This window comes from Oryctolagus cuniculus, chromosome 17, assembly GCF_964237555.1.
Source record: "Oryctolagus cuniculus chromosome 17, mOryCun1.1, whole genome shotgun sequence".
In the NCBI taxonomy this organism is placed as follows: Eukaryota; Metazoa; Chordata; class Mammalia; order Lagomorpha; family Leporidae; genus Oryctolagus; species Oryctolagus cuniculus.
In genome coordinates, this window is record NC_091448.1 from 42,056,956 (window position 1) to 42,076,837 (window position 19,882).

A 19,882-nucleotide genomic window follows, 5' to 3' on the forward strand; every position below is an offset into this window, starting at 1 on the left:
AAGTGCCTGGGCCCTTGACACTCACATGGGACATCAAGATGAAGCTCTTGGCTCTAGCCTGACAGAGCCCTGACCACTGTGCCATCTGGAAAGTGGACTAGAGGATGAAGATCTCTCTCTCAGCCCACCTTGGTATGGTGTTAGATAAAGAGGATACCTGAGCTGTAACATCTAAATAGGGAAGACCCCAGCCTATTCAGAGTTCTTTTTACTTTTCTCTGATTAGCCATATTAAACCAACAAGGAATAAAAAGATATTCTGATCTAAAAAATATGAGAAACTTAGCACATGGTAAGGACCTTAAAAATATTAATTCCATTCCTTTCTAAAGTTCAAGTCAAAAATAAATGTTATTCTGACCATTTCTTTTTTTTTTTGACAGGCAGAGTGGACAGTGAGAGAGACAGAGAGAAAGGTCTTCCTTTGCCATTGGTTCACCCTCCAATGGCCGCCACGGCCGGCACGCTGCGACGGGCACACCGCGCTGATCCGATGGCAGGAACCAGGTACTTCTCCTCGTCTCCCATGAGGTGCAGGGCCCAACCACTTGGGCCATCCTCCCCTGTACTCCCTGGCCACAGCAGAGGGCTGGCCTAGAAGAGGGGCAACCGGGAAAGAATCCGGCGCCCCGACCGGGACTAGAACCCGGTGTGCCGGCGCCGCAAGGCGGAGGATTAGTCTAGTGAGCCGCGGCGCCGGCCCTGACCATTTCTACGAAACAGGTTCTTTCTGAACATGAATCTAAGAATTTACTAACCAAGTAAAACCCATAGTGAAAGATCACCAAAAAACAGGTGTTTTGTGTGTGTGTGTGTGTGTGTTTTAAGCAAAGCAAGATTTACTTAAGTCGGAAACCTCCTGCTGCAGCAGCCAGGAGGTGGCTGCAAGAGACGAAGACCCCAAAAACACTTCATCACAAGTCCTGTTTTAATTTGCTACTAAAAGTTGCTGCTTACTCCCACATTAGCTATTAGCCTATTCCTGCATTTGCTATATTACCCTCACAGTATCAAGGTGTCTATAATGTTAAGTAGTTATATTTTCGTTGATCATAAATTAATAACTTGTTTAATAGAAAAGAAATCTTACTTTACTGATAACAAAAACGCCACTAGCCTTTCACGTCTCTCAGGTCACTTGTTAGAATGGACTTCTCAGGGCCAGCGCCGCGGCTCACTAGGCTAATCCTCCGCCTTGCGGCGCCGGCACACCGGGTTCTAGTCCCGGTTGGGGCGCCGGATTCTGTCCCGGTTGCCCCTCTTCCAGCCCAGCTCTCTGCTGTGGCCCGGGAGTGCAGTGGAGGATGGCCCAGGTGCTTGGGCCCTGCACCCCATGGGAGACCAGGAGAAGTACCTGGCTCCTGCCTTCGGATCAGCGCAGTGCGCCGGCCGCAGCGCGCCGGCCGTGGCGGCCATTGGAGGGTGAACCAATGGCAAAGGAAGACCTTTCTCTCTGTCTCTCTCTCTCACTGTCCACTCTGCCTGTCAAAAAAATAAAAATAAATAAAAATAAATAAAAATAAAAAAGAATGGACTTCTCAGAATAACAATAACTTTTTTTTCTTAAAGATAAGCAATGAAGGCACAGTGGGTTAGGCCTTTGTGATGCCCCCATGCTGGAGAAGAGGGAGCAGCCTTCTAACACAGAGGCTAAGTCACTGCTTAGGACTCCCAAACCCCACACAGGACAGCCTGGGTGGGGTCTGGCTCCTCCACTTTGCAGTCAGGTTCCCGCTAATGCAATCCCTGGGAGGCAGCAGGTGATTGCTCAACTTGTTGGAACTTGACATCCTGGGTTTAGTTCCTGGCTCCCAACTTGAGCCTGGCCCAGGCAGCCCAGTCCAGTCCCAGCCCTGGCCAGGCCCCAGATGTTCTGGGAATTTAGGAAGTGAAACAACAGATGGGGACTTGCTTGCTCTCTCTTAAATTAAAAAAAAATAATAAAATAAAATATGTAACTTCTGTTATACAAAAAAATTTAAGTTATAAATTTATCATGACTAAAAGCAGAGTACTGATGCACAGACAAGCAGCTCCACTTAACAAGTTTAGAAAACCAGAAACAGACCTAAGTATAAACCTTACAAGGTGGTATATGGTAACAATAGCACTCAAGTTAGTGGGCAAATGAGTAGTTAGTACATGGTACTGGGACACATTTCTAACTATTCAGATAAACACAAGGCAAAACAAATTACAGTCTAAAATTGCGCATGCTAAAATGAAATCATAAATGTACTAGAAAAATGCTGATGAGCTGTTTTTATTCACATACTCTGAGACTGTATCAGACGCGATGACACAATAAGGCCCAGAGTCAGGAGATCCACGGTCAAGTGCTGCTGTGACATACACGGGGTGGAACCTTAAGCAACGGCTCTCACCCTTACCAAACCAAACAGCCAGGGTCGCCGACCCAGGCTCCTAAGGCAAGAGCGCCAAACACAGACGCTGGAAGTGCAAAACTGACAAAACGGACCAGACAAAAATCAAGAGCTGTGCGAGTCAGGGGCCAGAAATCCTCCACACCTGAGACAAGCTGAGCAACTGGGGCCATTCAGCCAACAGTATCAGCAAAACTTTTATCAAGCAGACAAAAGTCGCTTCGTTCTAAAAAATAAATAAATAAATAAAGAGGAGCCATCAAATAAACACACACCTCGTGTCAGGCGATGCCGAGACACGGGTCTCGGCCCGAGTGCCAGCCTGAGATAACAAGGGGTAAAACAAAGCACCTTAGGATGCTGTGGCGCGCGCGACTGCTCCGCAGAGGCCACTGCAGCCAGCAACAGGGGCACAGGATTCTGGAGCCCAGGGAAACCCCGTCTGCCTCCCGTAGCGACATTCTAAACGGAATCCCTGGCAGAGCGAGCTGTGTCGGCTGAACGCTCCCTGTCAACCCCGGGGTTCTACGCTTCCCACGAACCTAGAACTGGACCCTGGGGTCCTCGGGGACGTGTCAGAAGTCATACCCATCGCGTTCCGCCTAGGGCTCGGGGTCTAGGAACTGGCTGCAGGAACTTAAACCCTTACCGCCCGGGGTCCCGCAGACAACTGGCCACCCCCGTGTCCGTCAGGCTGTACCCCGAACCCCAGCAACGACGCGCTCCGGCCAGTGCCCCGCGGAGTCCCCCCGGTGCCTCCCTGCCCTTCAGACCGGCACACTCGCGACCCCCTCCCACAGGAAGGGGCTTCACAGAACGCGACCGCACCTCAATCTCGTAGTCTTTCACGGGCGGGGGAGCAGCTGCCGCCGCCATGGCCAGGACCCCCACCATGCTCCCTGCTTTCCGAGGTCCCAGCTCCTAGGACCGTGTGCGGTCCAGCTCGCCCGGCCCGGGGACCATGGAGGCGGCCAATTCCAGCAGGAACGAGTTGCTGGGCCGCGGGGTCCGCCTCGGTTTCCCCCGCGTCCACCGGCCCCGAGCGGGCGCGGAGGCCGGGCCCAGCTCCGCCAAGGCGAACGCGGAAAGAGGCGGTGAGAAAGCGCGGGCGGCGAGGCCTCTTGGACGCGGCAGATGAAGGCAGGGTGTCCCTGAGGCGTGCACTCCAGGCTGAGGGCTCAGGTCCCGGCCCAGGGCGGGGTGAGCGGGCAGAACGCAAATCGGACCGGAGGGCTTCCGAGGGAGTTCTTGTCAATTGGGTTTTCGCGCCGTCCGGAGCGCAGGGGGCGGAGCCTACGGCTGTTTCGGGAGGCTCGGCGGACGGTGAGCCGCGAGGACCAAATTACCTCTTCCAGCGATTCTGAAGGAGGTGGGACAATGGCTTCACAGAATTTAAAAACAGTCGGGATTTTGGAGATTTGAAGAATTTGACCGTTGAAGACTTGATTTCATTAAGGTAACCTAAACCGCTGACACAAGAATTAACATTTAGACTACGTCCTAAAGAGGTCCCTTAGTGGACCTTTGGACAATGCAGAAAAAGACGCCGCGGGTTAACGCCCTGGCCTGAAGCACCGGCAGCCCATTTGAGTGCCGGTTTGAGACTCTGCTGCTCCACTTCCGATCCGGCTCTCTGCAGTAGCCTGGGAAAGCAGTGGAAGATGGTCCCTGCACCAACATGGAAGACTTGGAGGAAGCTCCTGGCTCCCGGCTTTGGATCGGCGCAGCTCTGGCTGCTGCCCCCAATTGGGGAGTGAGCCAGAGGATGATGGAAGACCTCTCTCTCTCTCTTTTTCTCTCTCTCTCTCTCTGCCTCGCCTTCTCTCTTTCTGTGTAACTCTGACTTTCAAGTAAAATAAATAAGAATTTTAAAAAAAGAAACAATTGGTTAGATTCCTACCATCCAGAATTCAACATTAGTATTTTGGTGAGTGTCCTGCTTTGACATACACCCATTCGGGGTTCAAGATTTTGACTTTTTAATCTGTTTCTTAAAACATTTATTGTTGAGTCAATGAGACAGAGATTCCGTCTGCTGGTTCACCCTCCACTGCCTCCAACAGCCAGGAGCTGGGAACTCCTCCCTGGTCTCCCAGTGGGCGCGGGTGGCAGGAACCCAATGACTAGAGCTCTCTCTGTTGCCTCCCAGGATCTGCATGAGCAGGAAGCTGGAATGCAAGCACTCCCATGGGAGTTGCAAGCATGTTGGTCACTAGGCCAAATACCTGGTCCTTATTTATGCTATTTTTTTAATTTGAAATATTTGTTCGAGAGGCAGAGAGAAAGAGATTTTAACCTTTATGTCCTTGGCTGGACTAAGGAGACATTTTTCCTGTGATTTGGTCCTTGTCAGCAGCTGAAAAGCCCAAATTCATGGTTCATGTGGTTGCCACAATAGCAGCAGTCTGCTGGTTTCTAATTCTGATTGTCCCCTGCATCATTTGCCTTGTTTTCATGGATTTGTTTAGCCTTTACCCATTATTTTATGTTAATACAGTGAATGTTAACTTCGCTATCTTAAAATCAGATGATGAAAAGTTGACTTTAACTGTTGAGGTTATTTGTGTCCACCTTTGTGGTATTTGTTGTTATTTTAACATAAGGAGTACAAATTTCTCCAATGAAATGAGTGGTGATTACTTTTTCTTTGAAAATGAGTCCTGGGCAAGGCTTTTCAGCAGGGGGAGATTGCACTGCTTTCAGTTTTCTTCTAGGTATACACTGTTTTTGCTGGGTTTTGTTTTGTTTTAAAGATTTATTTATTTGAAAGAAAAAGGAGAAAGATAGATCTTCTATCCACTGGCCCACTCCCGAGATGGCCACAATGACCAGAAGCCAGGAGCCAAGAGATTCTTAGGGATCTCCCACGTGTGTGCAGGGGCCCATGCACTTGGGCCATCCTCTGCTGCCCTCCCAGGCTACAGCAGCAGGGAGCTGCATTGGAAGTGGAGCAGCCAGACTTGAACCGGTGCTCACATGTGATGCTGGCACTGCAGCTGGAGGCGTAAGAACCAGAGGTAGATGGGGAAGGGAGTTTGGGGATGAGAAATGAGAAAACTAAAAGTCAACTTTGACCTCCAGCCCCAATTTCTGCCTCCTCCTTGTTCTTCTCAGAAGTAGCCACTATACTGTTACCTATTTGTGGGTGATACTGCGGTTTTTAAAAGTGATTCTAGGCCGGCGCCGCGGCTCACTAGGCTAATCCTCCGCCTAGCGGCGCCGGCACACCGGGTTCTAGTCCCGGTTGGGGCGCCGGATTCTGTCCCGGTTGCCCCTCTTCCAGGCCAGCCCTCTGCTGTGGCCAGGGAGTGCAGTGGAGGATGATCCAGGTGCTTGGGCCCTGCACCCCATGGGAGACCAGGAAAAGCACCTGGCTCCTGGCTCCTGCCATCGGATCAGCGCGGTGCGCCGGCTGCAGCGCGCCGGCCGCGGCGGCCATTGGAGGGTGAACCAACGGCAAAGGAAGACCTTTCTCTCTGTCTCTCTCTCTCTCTCACTGTCCACTCTGCCTGTCAAAAAATAAAAATATAAAAGTGATTCTATGGCCGGCGCTGCGGCTCACTAGGCTAATCCTCCACCTTGCGGCGCCGGCACACCAGGTTCTAGTCCCGGTCGGGGCGCCGGATTCTTTCCCAGTTGCCCCTCTTCCAGGCCAGCTCTCTGCTGTGGCCAGGGAGTGCAGTGGAGGATGGCCCAAGTCCTTGGGCCCTGCACCCCATGGGAGACCAGGAGAAGCACCTGGCTCCTGCCATCGGATCAGCACAGTGCGCTGGCCGCAGCGGCCATTGGAGGGTGAACCAACGGCAAAGGAAGACCTTTCTCTCTGTCTCTCTCTCTCACTGTCCACTCTGCCTGTCAAAAAAAAAAAAAAAAGTGATTCTACACAACTATATCTATAGAAAAATCTTCAGTTTTGATCAATATGAAAAGTAACACTTTATTTTATTTTTTTTCTCCCCCCGCCCCCCACCCCACTTTATTTATTTTTGACAGGCAGAGTTAGACAGTGAGAGAGAGACAGAGAGAAAGGTCTTCCCTTCCTATGGTTCACCCCCCCCACCAATGGCCGAAGCCAGGAGCCAGGTGCTTCCTCCTGGTCTCCCATGCGGGTACAGGGCCCAAGCACTTGGCCATCCTCCACTGCCTTCCCGGGCCACAGCAGAGAGCTGGCCTTGAAGAGGAGCAACCGGGACAGAATCCGGCGCCCCAACCGGGACTAGAACCCAGTGTGCTGGCACCGCAGGCAGAGGATTAGCCAAGTAAGCCATGGCGCCAGCCAAAAGTAACACTTTAAATATCACTCAAGGCTGATATTGTGACATCAGAGGTTAGTGACCACAGTATCCCATACTGGAGTGTCTGTTTTGAGTCCTGGCTGTTCCATTTCCAACCCAGCTCCCAGCTGACACCCCAGGAAGGCAGTGGAAGATGGCCTCAGTACTTGGGGACCTGCCACCCACATGGGAGACCCAAATGGAGTTCTGAGCTCCTGGCTTTGGCCTGGCCCAGCCCCAGACTCACCCACTGCAGTCATTTGGGGAGTGAAACAGCAAACGGAAGATCTCTTCCTCTGTCTCTCCCTCTCTTTCTGTCACTGTGCCTTTCAAATAAACAAAATAAATCTTAAAAAAAAAAAAAAAAGACGATTTTGGATGCCTGTATACCATATCAGAGTGTTCAGATTAATGTCCAGCTCTGCTCCCAATTCCAGCTTCCTGCTAATGTGCACATTGGGAGGCACCAGGTACTGGCTCAAATACTTGGACACCTGCCACCTATGTGGGAAATCTGACTTGAATTTCCTGCTCCTGGCTGTGGCCTGGTCTATCCCCAGATGTTGCAGGCATTTGGGGCAATGAATCAGCAGATGGAAGACTTCTGTCTCCCTGCCTCTTGAATAAAACGAAGATAAATACATTTTTTAAATGTTTAATGAAAAATAAGTAAAATACATCAGTTGAGAGGGAAGTATAAATACTGAGGTGACAACAATTCAGGAAGTGAGATGAGTTTAGGAATGAAAGGAGAGAGATTGCTATTTTTAAAAGTGACTCAGGATATATGAGGAAACAATTTGTAGCTGGAGCCTCTTTCATTGAGTTTCTCAGGAATCTTTCAGGAGAACTGGCCCAGTTCGGAGTGGTTTCCCCTCGGCAGTTTAGGATATAACTACCTTTAGGTGGCATGGATACTATCTACTCCTCTAGCCACTTTCTAACATCCAAAATGTGTGGAACTCTCAGATGCACTTTTGCTTCCTTTCCTGCTCCATTTGTCCACAGTCTGATCTTAAATTCCTTTTTTATTGTTTGACAGAGTTTTGGGAGAACAAAGAGAGAAGGAACATATGTGACCAACTCAAGAAAAGCCTTAAGACTCCGCTCAGGGCTCACCTTCTGCTAGAGACCCTCCCAATCCACTTTGCCTTGGGCTATAATTCCTGGCAGGTCTGCATGTCTCCTTGGTATTTGACCACTCCTAGCACTTAGCATATTACATTACAAATTTCTTTTTTTTCTTTTCTTTTCTTTCTTTCTTTCTTTCTTTCTTTCTTTCTTTCTTTCTTTCTTTCTTTCTTTTTTTTTTTTTTTTGACAGGCAGAGTGGACAGTGAGAGAGAGAGACAGAAAGAAAGGTCTTCCTTTTGCCGTTGGTTCACCCTCCAATGGCCGCCGCGGCCCGTGCGCTGCGGCTGGCGCACCGCGCTGATCCGATGGCAGGAGCCAGGAGCCAGGTGCTTTTTCCTGGTCTCTCATGGGGTGCAGGGCCCAAGCACCTGGGCCATCCTCCACTGCACTCCCTGGCCACAGCAGAGGGCTGGCCTGGAAGAGGGGCAACCGGGACAGAATCCGGCGCCCCGACCGGGACTAGAACCCGGTGTGCCGGCGCCGCTAGGCGGAGGATTAGCCTAGTGAGCCGCGGCGCCGGCCTCTTTCTTTCTTTTTTTCTTTCTTTCTTTTTTTTTTTTTTTTTTACAGGCAGAGTGGACAGTGAGAGAGAGAGACAGAGAGAAAGGTCTTCCTTTGCCATTGGTTCACCCTCCAATGACTGCTGTGGCCAGCGCACCGTGCTGATCCAATGGCAGGAGCCAGGTACTTATCCTGGTCTCCCATGGGGTGCTATACTTTTTACACAGCCACATTATTTAGCCTTTACATCAGCCCGGTGAAGAAGACATCTGATTGTCCAATTATGGAAGTAGAAACAGTAGCTTAGAGATGTTTCCAGAGTTACAATGTTAGCATCTCCTAACTTCAGTTTTTCATGTGTGTGATACATTGTAGTCATTACACAGTGGCCCCCGCCTCCCAATTTTATAAACCCTTCTCTCTCTCTCTCTCTCTTTTTTGCCAGGCAGAGTTAGACAGTGAGAGAGAGAGAGACAGAGAGTTATAGACAGTGAGAGAGAGACAGAGAGAAAGGTCTTCCTTCCGTTGGTTCACTCCCCTAATGGCTGCTATGGCCAGCGCTGCACTGATCCAAAGCCAGGAGCCGGGTACTTCCTCCTGGTCTCCCTTGCGGGTGCAGGGACCCAAGCACTTGGGCCATCCTCCTCTGCCCTCCCGGGCCACAGCAGAGAGCTGGACTGGAAGAGGAGCAGCCAGGACTAAAACCTGGTGCCCCAACTGGGACTAGAACCCGTGGTGCCGGTGCCGCAGGCGGAGGATTAGCCAAGTGAGCCACAGTGCCGGCCTCTCTCTCTCTTTTTAAGATTTATTTTATTTATTTGAAAGACAGAGTTAGAGAGAGAGAGGTCTTCCATCCACTGGTTCACTCCCCAGATGGCTGCAACGGCCAGAACTGAGCTGATCTGAAGCCAGGAGCCAGGGGCTTCCTCTGGGTCTCCCACATGAGTGCAGGGGTCCAAGCACTTGGGCCATCTTCCACTGCTTTCCCAGGCCATAAGAGAGAGCTGGATCAGAAGAGGAGCAGCCGGGACTACAACTGGTGCCCATGTGGGATGCTGGCGCTTCAGGCCAGGGCTTTAACCTGCTGCGCCACAGTGCCAGTCCCTCTCTTAAAAAAAAAAAAAAAAAAGATTTATTTATTTATTTGAAAGGCAGAGTCACAGAGCGGTGGCAGGAGAGAGAGAGAGAGAGAGAGAGAGAGAGAGAGAGAGAGAGGTCTTCCATCCTCTGGTTCTCTCCTCAATTGGCCACAACAGCTGGAGCTACACCCATCTGAACCTGGGAGCCAGAGCTTCTTCCGGATCTCCCACATGGGTGCAGGGGCCCAAGGACTTGGGCCATGTTCTGCTGCTTTCCCAGGCCACAGCAGAGAGCTGGATCAGAAGTGGAGCAGCTGAGATGCCAGCACTGCAGGTGGTGGTGGCTTTACCTGCTTTGCCCCTAATGGCTGCTCTTGATAACCACTGCTGTTGTCATTCTGAAATGGCCACTCCCCTCACTTGGCCTGTTTACCTGGGGGAAGCTAATTCCATCCACTCCTGGCTCCTGATCCTCCTGAATGAATCTGTATTTTCCCATCCCTTGGCCACAGTTACTGCTCCAAACATGGGTATGTGACGTAATTTGTTCCAAGGACACATTCAAACAGATCTTCTGTGTGCTTCTGGAAGATAAACATGTTTGTAATACTGAGATAAGTTCAGAAGAAGTCGTTTTCACTCCTTTCAGATGGTGTTTAAGATTAAACAGCTGGAGTGGCCATTGTGGCTCAGCAGGTGAAGCCATCTGAGGAGTGATCCAGTAGATGGAAGATCTCTCTCTCTCTCTCTCTGCCTCTGCCTCTCTGTAGGTCTGCCTTTCAAATAAATAAATAAATAAATAACTCTTTTTTTTTAACAACCCTATATAGCATTAATAAAACTGAGAGGTCAATTTTAGAATTATCTGTCAATTGTTTTTGGTTGTAAGATAATATTTCGCGGGGAGTCAATATTATGGTGCAGTGGATTAGGCAGCTGCTTGTGATTCTGATATCCCATATGGATGCTGGTTCTAGTTCTGGCTGCTCCACTTCATGTCCAGCTCCTTGTGGCTGTGCCTGGGAAAAGCAGTGGAAGATGGCTCAAGTACTTGGGCCCCTGTATCCACATAGGAAACCTGGATGGAGTTCCAGGTTTCTGGCTTAAGCCTGGTCCAGCCCTGGTCATTGTGGCCACTGGGGAGTGAAATCAGCAGATGAAGATCCCTCTCTATCTCTCTTTAACTCTGCCTTTGAAATAAATTAAAAAAAAAAAAAAAGATATCTCTGCATGATCCTAAGATTTACTTAATTAATTCTAAATAATTTTAATAACATTAAATATGCAAGGAGCTGGCGCTGTGGCATAGAAGGTAAAAAGCTGTTGCAGGACCAGCATCCCATAAGGGCACCAGATTGAATCCTGGCTGCTCCTCTTTTGATCCAGCTCCCTGCTAATGGCCTGGGAAAGCAGCAGAAGATGGCCCAGGTACTTGGGCCCCTGCACCCACATGGGAAACTCAGAATAAGCTCTTGGCTTTTCAATGGCCTAGCTCTGGCCATTGAAGCCTTTTGGGGAGTGGACTAGTGGATGAAAGACTTCTCTGTCTCTCTCCCTCTCTCTCTTTCCCTGTAACTCAGCCTTTCAAATAAATACATAAATATTTAAAACAAAATGTGCAAAAAGGAGAGTCAGAACAAAAAGGTGTCGGTATGTGCCCAGTACAGTTAGGAACTTCCTTTCTTTACTTTTAAATATTTATTTATTTTCATTTTTTTTTTTTTTGAAAGACAGAGAGACAAAGAGAGAGTGAAATGGAAAGAAAGAGATCTTCCGTTTGCTGGTTCATTCTCCAAATGCCCAGGACAATAAGAGCTGGGCCAAGCCCAATTCAGGAGCCCAGAACTCCATCCTGGTCTCCAGTGTAGGTTGCAGGAACCATCACGTTCTGCCTCCTGAGGTGTACTAATGTACACCCATTACAGCAGGTGGCTGTAATTGGAAGCCGAGTTGGGATTTGAATCAGGCCCCCTGATATGACATGCAGGCATCCCAGTTGGTCACTTAACCTCTGTGCCAAATCCCCACCCCAGTTAGGAGCTCTCTGAGAAGAGGCTGCGGAGAGGAGATGGGCAACCTTTGCTGACCAGATCACCAAAGTATTCTGGACTGAGTCCATGTTTTCCAGTCAACTTTCTCATACAATTTGACTTTCCAACTCTTTGGATTTTCTTGACAATTATATTGTGATTGTAAATAAACTGGCAAATTATTTTGTGTGTTTCTTGTGAGTCTTAGCATGAGCCTTTCCCCCTAAATCTGATTATCTCTGAGTACATTTGAAAAGTCAGTTCTAGACCAATGTGATGCCGCTCCCCAAATGCCCATTAATGGCTGGGGCAGGGCCAGGTCAAAGCCAGGAGCCAGGAACTCCATCCTCATCTCCCATATGTGTGGCAGAGGCCCAAGTACTAGAGCTTCCACCTGCTGCCTCTTAGGGTGGGCATCGGCGGGCAGCCAGATGGGAAAAGGAGTAGCTAGGACTTAACCAGGCACTTGGATATGGGATGCAGGCATTGCAGAATGGTAGCTCAGGGTTAAGCTGCCGCACCACAAAGCCTGCCCACTCCTTTCAAATCTTCATTAGTAAAGCCATCAGAGGTGAAGTCTGATTCTGTTCAAAGAGCTTTATTATAGAGAACACACAGAGCATACTCTGTTCAAAAACACAAGGTCTCCTATTCCCTTGGAGCACTGCACTGTGAAAGCCACCGTCCTGGAGCTGGCGCTGTGGTGTAGTGGGTAAAGCCACAGCCTGCAGTACTGGCATCCCATATGGGCGCCGTGGGTGGGTGCAGGGGCCCATGCACTTGGGCCATCCTCCATTGCCTTCCCAGGCACTTTAGCAGGGAGCCGGATGGGAAGTGGAGCAGCCGGGACTCCAACTGGTGCCCATGTGGGATGCAGGCACTGCAGGCAGAGGCCCAACCTTCAACGCCACAGCGCAGGCCCCCCTAATTCAAACCTTTAATGCTGTATTTCTCCCCATGTATCCTAGTGCAGTCCCTTCCCTGGACAAATATTTGCAGAGAAACTACTGCATGCCCAGTCCTACCTTAAGACAGCCCAAGCCCCACTGCTCTCTCATCTATCCTCCTAAGGCGCTGTTTGGCACATGGCAGGACACAGGCAGTAACCGTTAGCGAATGCGCCCTGCACTGCAAGGCCCTTACTCTTCTTTCAAGTTCACCTCCCAATAAGGGGCCAAATTGGACCAACCAGTTGCTTTTGTACGCTTTGTCCACGATTTTTTTTTTTTTTTTTTTTTTTACCTTTTTAAGTGGCTGGGGAAAAAAATGCAAAGACGATTTCTTGTGAAACATGGAAACTGTATAAAGTTGAAACGAAAGTGTCCAGAAAGTCTCACTGCAACGGGCCGATCACACCCACGCCTTACTGCGTTGCCACACAGACCTCAGGGCCGCCAAGCCCCGCTTATTTACATCTTGAAGCTTGAGGGAAAAAATCCGCCAGGCCTGCTCGCTCTCCCGCTGGTCTCCACCGAGGCCGCCCACCAGACTGCGAGCTGGGACCCCGGAAACCTCCAAAGGCGCTGCTGCCCAGGGGATGCTGGTGTCAGGCATCACACCCGGGTTCGAATCCCGGGCTTGGCAAAGTCGAGTTCCCTCTGCGCATCACAGTTTCCTGTGTGCCACGCACTGACACAGAAGCAAGGAGGAGATAAGCCGTGGGGAGCCCTTCGCAGGCCTCCGGGCGTTTCTCAGGGAAGCCCCGGAGGCCGGCGTCACAGGCCCTAGGCCCGCTCTGGAACCCGGATGCGACGCCCGCGGGGTCGCCGCCGCACGGCCGTCGATCAAGGTCGCCTTGGGGGCGGGGCGTGGCCCGGCGGCGCTTCCGCCTGCGCGAGGCAGCGCGGGGCCGCTCGGCGGCGCCGGGCACAGCGGAGAACCTGCGTCGGCAGCCACTGGCCGCGCGGCCGGATGAGGGGGGCGATGGAGCTGGAACCCGAGCTGCTGCTGCAGGAGGCCCGCGAGAATGTGGAGGCGGCGCAGAGCTACCGGCGGGAGCTGGGGCACCGGTTGCAGGGGCTGCGCGAGGCGCAGAGGCAGGTCGGAGGGCCGCGCCCCGAGGGGCGCTGTGGGCCCCGGGAGCGAGTGGGGTGTCGTGCAGCGGGCGAGGGCGCACAGAGGGCTGCGGGGGGCGGGAGTGTCCCAGCACTGTGGAGGTGGAAGGAGACCTGGGAGGACCTGGGCTTCGGGGGACGTGGGAACTGGGGAGATCCCAGGGAAGGACCAGTTTGGGGGTTCCCGGGAGAGTGCGAGGAGCGGTCCCCGAACTGCCGGGCGGTGGTGGGGACGTGGTGGGTCCGCGGCCGGGCGGAGTTGAGGCCGAGGGCTTCCCGGAGGGCAGTGCTGGCCGCGGGGCCGGGAGGTGGGGACTGAGGAAACCTGCGGGGGGGAGAGAGGCCAGTGTGGGACGGCGACCCCGAGGGGGCCCCCAGTGGGACGGGGCGGGTGTTGGAAGGGAGGGCAGGGCGAAGATCCGACAGGGGCCGAGAAGCGTCGGCGGCCACGCTAAATGAATGGAGTTAATCCTTGGATACTATCTTCTGTGAGCTTGAGTGCATTTTTTAAAAACTGCCTCAAGTAATCCCGATCTATTTGGTTTAGAATTTAAGGCGATGGTTGTTGGAAAGGCAGAAGCAGCAAAATGAAACGTTTGAGGGAGGGACTACAAAGGCCCGGGGAAATGGGAAAACAGATTTAAAGAGAGCAGTGCTGAAAGGAGACGCTAAATATACTTTCAAGTGGTGGGGTTATCTGTTTGACTGGGAAAGGGTCATCGAAGACGTGGGAAAGCGCATGGTTCTCTGCACCCTGAAACATACACAGAAAAAGATTTAACCTATTTGCCAATGTGTGATAGGACAGATGATCCTCGGGCTGCTACTCACCTAAATGCTTTCTAAGTCAGTGGGATTCCATCTGAGTTTCTCTAAGTCACACTTGATATTAACGTGTATTTTCATCCTTGTAACTCCCGTGCTAGGTAGGATAAAGCTGTGGTAACAGTGTCTATGGATAGTCTCATTATTAAGAATAGTGAATATGGAGCCAGCACTCTGGTGAAGGTTAAGCCTCCACCTACGGGGCAGGCATCCCATATGGGCTCCAGTTCCAGTCCTGGCTGCTGCACTTCCAATCCAGCTCCCTGCTAAAGCACCTGGGAAGCAGTGGAAGTTGGCTCAGTGGAAGCTGGCTCAAGTACTTGGGCTCCTGCACTCACATGGGAGACCTGGAAGAAGCTCCTGGTTTTTTTGGCCTGACTCAGGCCCTGGCTGTTGCTGCCATTTGGGGAGTGAACCAGCAGATGAAAGATTTTTTTTTTTTTTTTTTTTTTTTTGGACAGACGAAGTTAGACAGTGAGAGAGAGAGAGAGAGAAAGGTCTTCCTTTTCCGTTGGTTCACCCCCCAAGTGGCCACTACGGCCAGCGCGTTGTGGCCGCTGTGCTGATCCGAAGGCAGGAGCCAGGTGCTTCTCCTGGTCTCCCATGCAGGCGCAGGGCCCAAGGACTTGGGCCATCCTCCACTGCACTCCCTGGCCACAACAGAGAGCTGGCCTGGAAGAGGAGCAACCGGGACAGAATCTGGCGCCCCGACTGGGACTAGAACCCGGGGTGCTGGCGCCGCAGGCAGAGGATTAGCCTAGTGAGCCGCGGCGCTGGCCGGAAGATTTCTCATTCCTTCTCTCTCTGCATATCTCTGCCTATCAAATAAATACATAAACCTTAAAAGAAATTACTGAGCATGCTTTGGATTGCATATATCTCTCTACCCTTAAAGGCTGGTGTAGGCCAGGCATCATTTTTATTTTAGTGGTAACACTGGGAGCAGAATCTAGATAGGATGACCCTGACGTGGTGAATGGTTCCTAAGGCTTTTCCATGTACTCTGTTTCCCTTTGAAAACATCTGCGTTTTTCTCTCAGCTGTTTTGAAATAAAGATTCTAAATCTAGGACTTTGTTTAAAAAGAAAGAGATTAAATTCTAAGACGACCGTTTCAGCCAGTTAAGATGCCTTGTTTCTGAGCATGACTGTTGTTTAACTCTGCTTCAGCTGTTGGGAAGCAGTGGCGTGTAGCCTAGTGGTTAAGATGCCCACAGCCTGAAGGGAGTGCCTGGGTTCAGTGCACAGCTCGGACTCCTGAGCCCAGCTTCCCAATAGCAGACCCTGGAGGCAGCCAAGGCTGCCACCCATGTGGGAGACCTGGATTGCCTTCCTATCTCTGGCCCTTTCAGGCATTTGAGAAGTAAGCTACACACACCACCTCATACACACACCTCTCAAATTTAAAAAATTGTAAAGACCCCAAGAAGTAGTGGAGTTGACAGCATGAATGAGGTTGGGACCTTGATGTAGTACTTACTAATTGTTCATGTGACATTATATGCATTAAAAAATTTTTAGCGTAACTTCATCCTAAATGGTTTAGTATTTAGTGTCTAAACCTATATGCTATTAAATTTTAAACACAATAATTTAAACACAGGACATGTTTTCCTGTAATGTAATGGCATTTAGTACAGGTTTTTGTTTTATTTTTGAGGCTTATTTTCTCTCCTTGAGACAGAAAACTGTAACGGAACATCCATCGTGCCTGGGTTCCTGAAGACATTGCCTTCTCACCACACTGAACCCTGGTGTGGTTCTGTTTCTTCAGCGAGAATGTGTTTTGTGCCTGGGGCAATTACAAGAGTGCCTCTCCTCAAAGCTCATTCTAGTCAGGTGTGCATGCTTGGGGTCATAGACTTAGTCTTCTGGGAACTTGCATTTTCAGGAAGATTTGTGATGCAAAAATATTATCAAAATAAGCAGCTGCTTTTGCTTGGTGGTTAGGGTATTTTTAGGGTTCCAGTCACTTTCAGAATAACTACATAAACTTTATAAGTTTCTAGTCCAAGATTTTGCCAGGGGAAGGGATGAGAAGAGCAGAGAATAAGGGATTCTGCCCTTTGAGTATATTTTTTACCTGCTGATTTTTCTTCCTTCTGGCATAGAAACTTTCACGGTTATTGTTACAATTTGCCTATCATGAAATTCATGCCTTAAAGCTATCAGCCAGGGGTTTTTAGTATATTCATAAAGTTGTTCAGCCATCACCACTGGCTAATTCTAGAACGTTTTCATCACCCTTCCTCCCCCAAAGTGCTGTACTCATTAGCTGTCATTCCCCCCAGCAACTAGCAACCACTAACCTACTTTCTGGCTTCTGTGGACTTGCCTGTTCAGGACATTCCATATAAACAGCATGAAGAAGTACGTGGGACCTGGTTAACTGACTTCTTTGACTTCACATAATGTTTTCAGGGTTTGTCCATGTGGTAGCATGTATCAGTACTTCAACATTTTTATAGATGAATATTTACTGTACTATGCTTTGTTCATCCATTCAGATATTTATGATATTTCTACTTTTTCACTATTATAAAGGATTCTGCTATAAACATTTGTGTACTTTTTTAAAAAAATTTTATTTATTTGAGAGAGTTATAGATAGCGAGAGGGTGAGACAGAGAGAGAGGTCTTCCACCCCTGGTTTACTCCCTCCTAAATGGCCACAAAGGCTGGAGCTGGGCCGACCTGAAGCCAGAAGCTTCTTCCTGGTCTCCCAGGTGTGTGTGGTGCCCCAAGTGCTTGGGCCATCTTCTACTGCTTTCCCAGGTCACCAGCAGAAAGCAGAAGAACAGCTGGGACATTAACCAGCGCCTGTTTGGGATGCTGGTGCCACAGGCGGAGGTTTAGCTTCTATACCACAGCACCAGCCCCCGAAGGATTTATATTAAAAAAAAAAAAGCGTGTGTGTGTGTGTGTGTGCACACGTAGTTTGAAAGGCAGAGTTACAGGAAGAAAGAGAGGAAGATCTTGCATCAGCTGGTTTTCTCCCCAAATAGCCAGGATGAGGCCAGACCAAAACCAGGAGCCAGGAACTCCATCTCCCATAGGGGATGCCAGCACCACAGGCGGAGGGAGGCTTAGCCCACAGCGCCACAGCACCGGCCCCTTGTGTACTCTTTGTATGGAAATGTTTTCAGTTCGTTTTGGCTATACCTAGGAATTGCTGAATCACGTGGTAACTTTTTATCCTCTCTGAAACTCTTAGCATAGTTTTTATCTTTGCTTCTGTTTCTTACCTGTTAGAAATCTCATGAGATCTGTCTTGTGTTAAAAAATCATGTGTTTGAAAGTCTAGAAGGAAGAAGAATAGGAGTCTTTTAAGATATTCTGCAAAAATAACTGCCAGCATGTAGAAGTTTCTTCTTTTGTGGTTAAGTTTAGGCCCTACCCTCTGTTTTCAGAGAAAAGGAAGTTCTGTGTAGGAATGCGAGGGTTGTCTGTAACTCTCACTGCCTGAATAAGTTAAAGGGTAGAGAGATGTTCATTGTCTTCAGGAAATCAGATAATGTTTACAACCAGCCTGGCTTGACTGGTGTTGAAATCATTAAGAGGAATTCTCAACAGCTCCCTGGAATCCTTGGTACTAAGATGTAAATACCGAAGTAATTAACTCCCACTCTCCTTAAATATTTAGTTTGTTCATTCACTCATTAAGTATTTCTTGGGCATCAGAAGTATTTCTAGGTCCCTGTACTATGGTCAGGAAAATTCCCTATCGTCATGGATTTACTGCTTTTGATGACTGATCATTAAATTGTTACTCCTAAAAATAAAACAAGTAGGGGACCCCCGAGCTCCTGTGTATTCATTGTTGGGTTTTACTTCATTGTGTTTTTCATCATCACTTGTCCTTTTTTTTTTTTTTTTTTACAGGCAGAGTGGACAGTGAGAGAGAGAGAGACAGAGAGAAAGGTCTTCCTTTGCCGTTGGTTCATCCTCCAATGGCCGCCGTGGCCAGCGCGCTGCGGCCAGTGCACTGCGCTGATCTGAAGGCAGGAGCCAGGAGCCAGGTGCTTCATCTGGTCTCCCATGCGGGTGCAGGGCCCAGGGACTTGGGCCATCCTCCACTGCACTCCTGGGTCACAGCAGAGAGCTGGCCTGGAAGAGGGGCAACTGGGACAGAATCCAGCGCCCCAACCGGGACTAGAATCTGGTGTGCCGGTGCCCCTAGGTGGAGGATTAGCCTATTGAGCCGCGGCGCCGGCCTTTTTTTGTTTTAAAGATTTATTTATTTGAAAGGCAGAGTTACAGAGAGGCAGAGGCAGAGAGACAGAGAGAGAGGTCTTCCATTCGCTGGTTCACTCCCCAAATGGCCACAACGGCTGATCTGAAGCTAAGAGCCAGGAGCTTCTTCCAGGTCTCTCACGTGGGTGCAGGGGCATAAGGACTTGGGCCATATTCTACTGCTTTCCCAGGCCACAACAGAGAGCTGGACCAGAAGTGGAGCAGCTGAGACTCAAACTGATGCCCATATGGGATGTTGGCACTGCAGGCAGCGGCTTTACGTGCTAAGCCACAGCGCTGGCCCCCACTTGTCCTATTTCTGTGGCATTGGCTTTTCTGCCTGTTATAAATAGAGATCAGGGGCCAGTGTTGTGACACAGCGATTAGTCTGCTGCCTGCAGTGCCAGCATCCCATCCATATGGGCACCAGTTTGAGACCTGGCTGCTCCACTTCCTTCCAGTTCTCTGCTAGTATGCCTGGGAAAGCAGTAAAAGATGGTACAAGTCTTGGGGCCCCTACATGAACACAGGACACCCAGATGGAGTTCCACCCAGCCTGGCCATTGCAGCCATTAGAGGAGTGAACCAATGGATGGAAGATTTCTCTCTCTCTTTCTATGACTTTAAAATAAAGAAATAAAAATCTTAAAAAAAAAAAAAAAAAGTTGAGATCACTGATCAAGCTGTCATGTAGAGATGACAGTACTACCTTAATGCCATTGCCACAGTCTGGGATCCAGTCTTTTTGTTTTGTTTTGTTTTTAAATTTTTTTTAAAGACATTTGTTTAAAAGGCAGAATGACAGAGATAGAGAGGCCTAGGCAGGGCCATGTTCCCCTGTTTTCTTAGGCACATTAGCAGGGAGCTGGATCAGAAGCACAGCAGCTGGGACTCAAACTGGTGCCAGATATGGGATGCCATTGTTGCAGGCTTAATGTGCTGCACCATGCCATCCCTCTTGGGGCCTGGTCCTTACACTTCACAGATTCAGAAACTCCATCTTTGTATGTTGTACGAGGAATTCATTTGAGGTACTGGTGGTGCCTACATGAGAAATGCCAACATTTTAGTGTGTGTACAGCTGCAGTTCACTCTATAAAATGAATGCGTTGGTCTTCATAAGCCTTTCTATAGTATATCTTTCAATGCATTGACAAAAGCAGGTCCTGCTCCTTAGGAGTAAATATTCAGATCCTGGCTCCTAATGGAGGTATTATTTGGTGAGTGCCCTGAGCCAGTTCTGGTCAGTGGGGCCCTGAGATCCTTGCTGCTGCAGGTGTGGTCCATGAGCTGCAGGAGGGGCGTGTCCTGGGAGCTTGTGGAGAATGCAGGCTCCAGGCCCCACCTCACACCTACTGAATCAGTCCATT

At 49.7% G+C, this 19,882-nt stretch overlaps 2 protein-coding genes across 3 annotated transcripts in view; one reads left to right on the forward strand and one right to left on the reverse strand.

Moving 5' to 3' along the window:
• Positions 1-3,667, reverse strand: part of ATAD5 (ATPase family AAA domain containing 5) — a 67,152-nt gene extending 63,485 nt beyond the window's left edge. The window contains exon 1 of one of the 2 annotated variants that reach the window (XM_008271058.4): positions 3,213-3,667. In XM_008271058.4, coding sequence (XP_008269280.3) covers positions 3,213-3,278 — 66 coding nt within the window. In that variant the 5' untranslated portion in view covers positions 3,279-3,667. The remainder of the gene's footprint in view (positions 1-3,212) is intronic. The other variant, XM_008271059.4, reaches the window with a different exon arrangement.
• Positions 3,668-12,562: 8,895 nt separating this feature from the next.
• Positions 12,563-19,882, forward strand: part of CRLF3 (cytokine receptor like factor 3) — a 46,406-nt gene continuing 39,086 nt past the window's right edge. Inside the window, exon 1 of the mRNA XM_017349132.3 lies at positions 12,563-13,441. Coding sequence (XP_017204621.3) covers positions 13,148-13,441 — 294 coding nt within the window. The 5' untranslated portion in view covers positions 12,563-13,147. The remainder of the gene's footprint in view (positions 13,442-19,882) is intronic.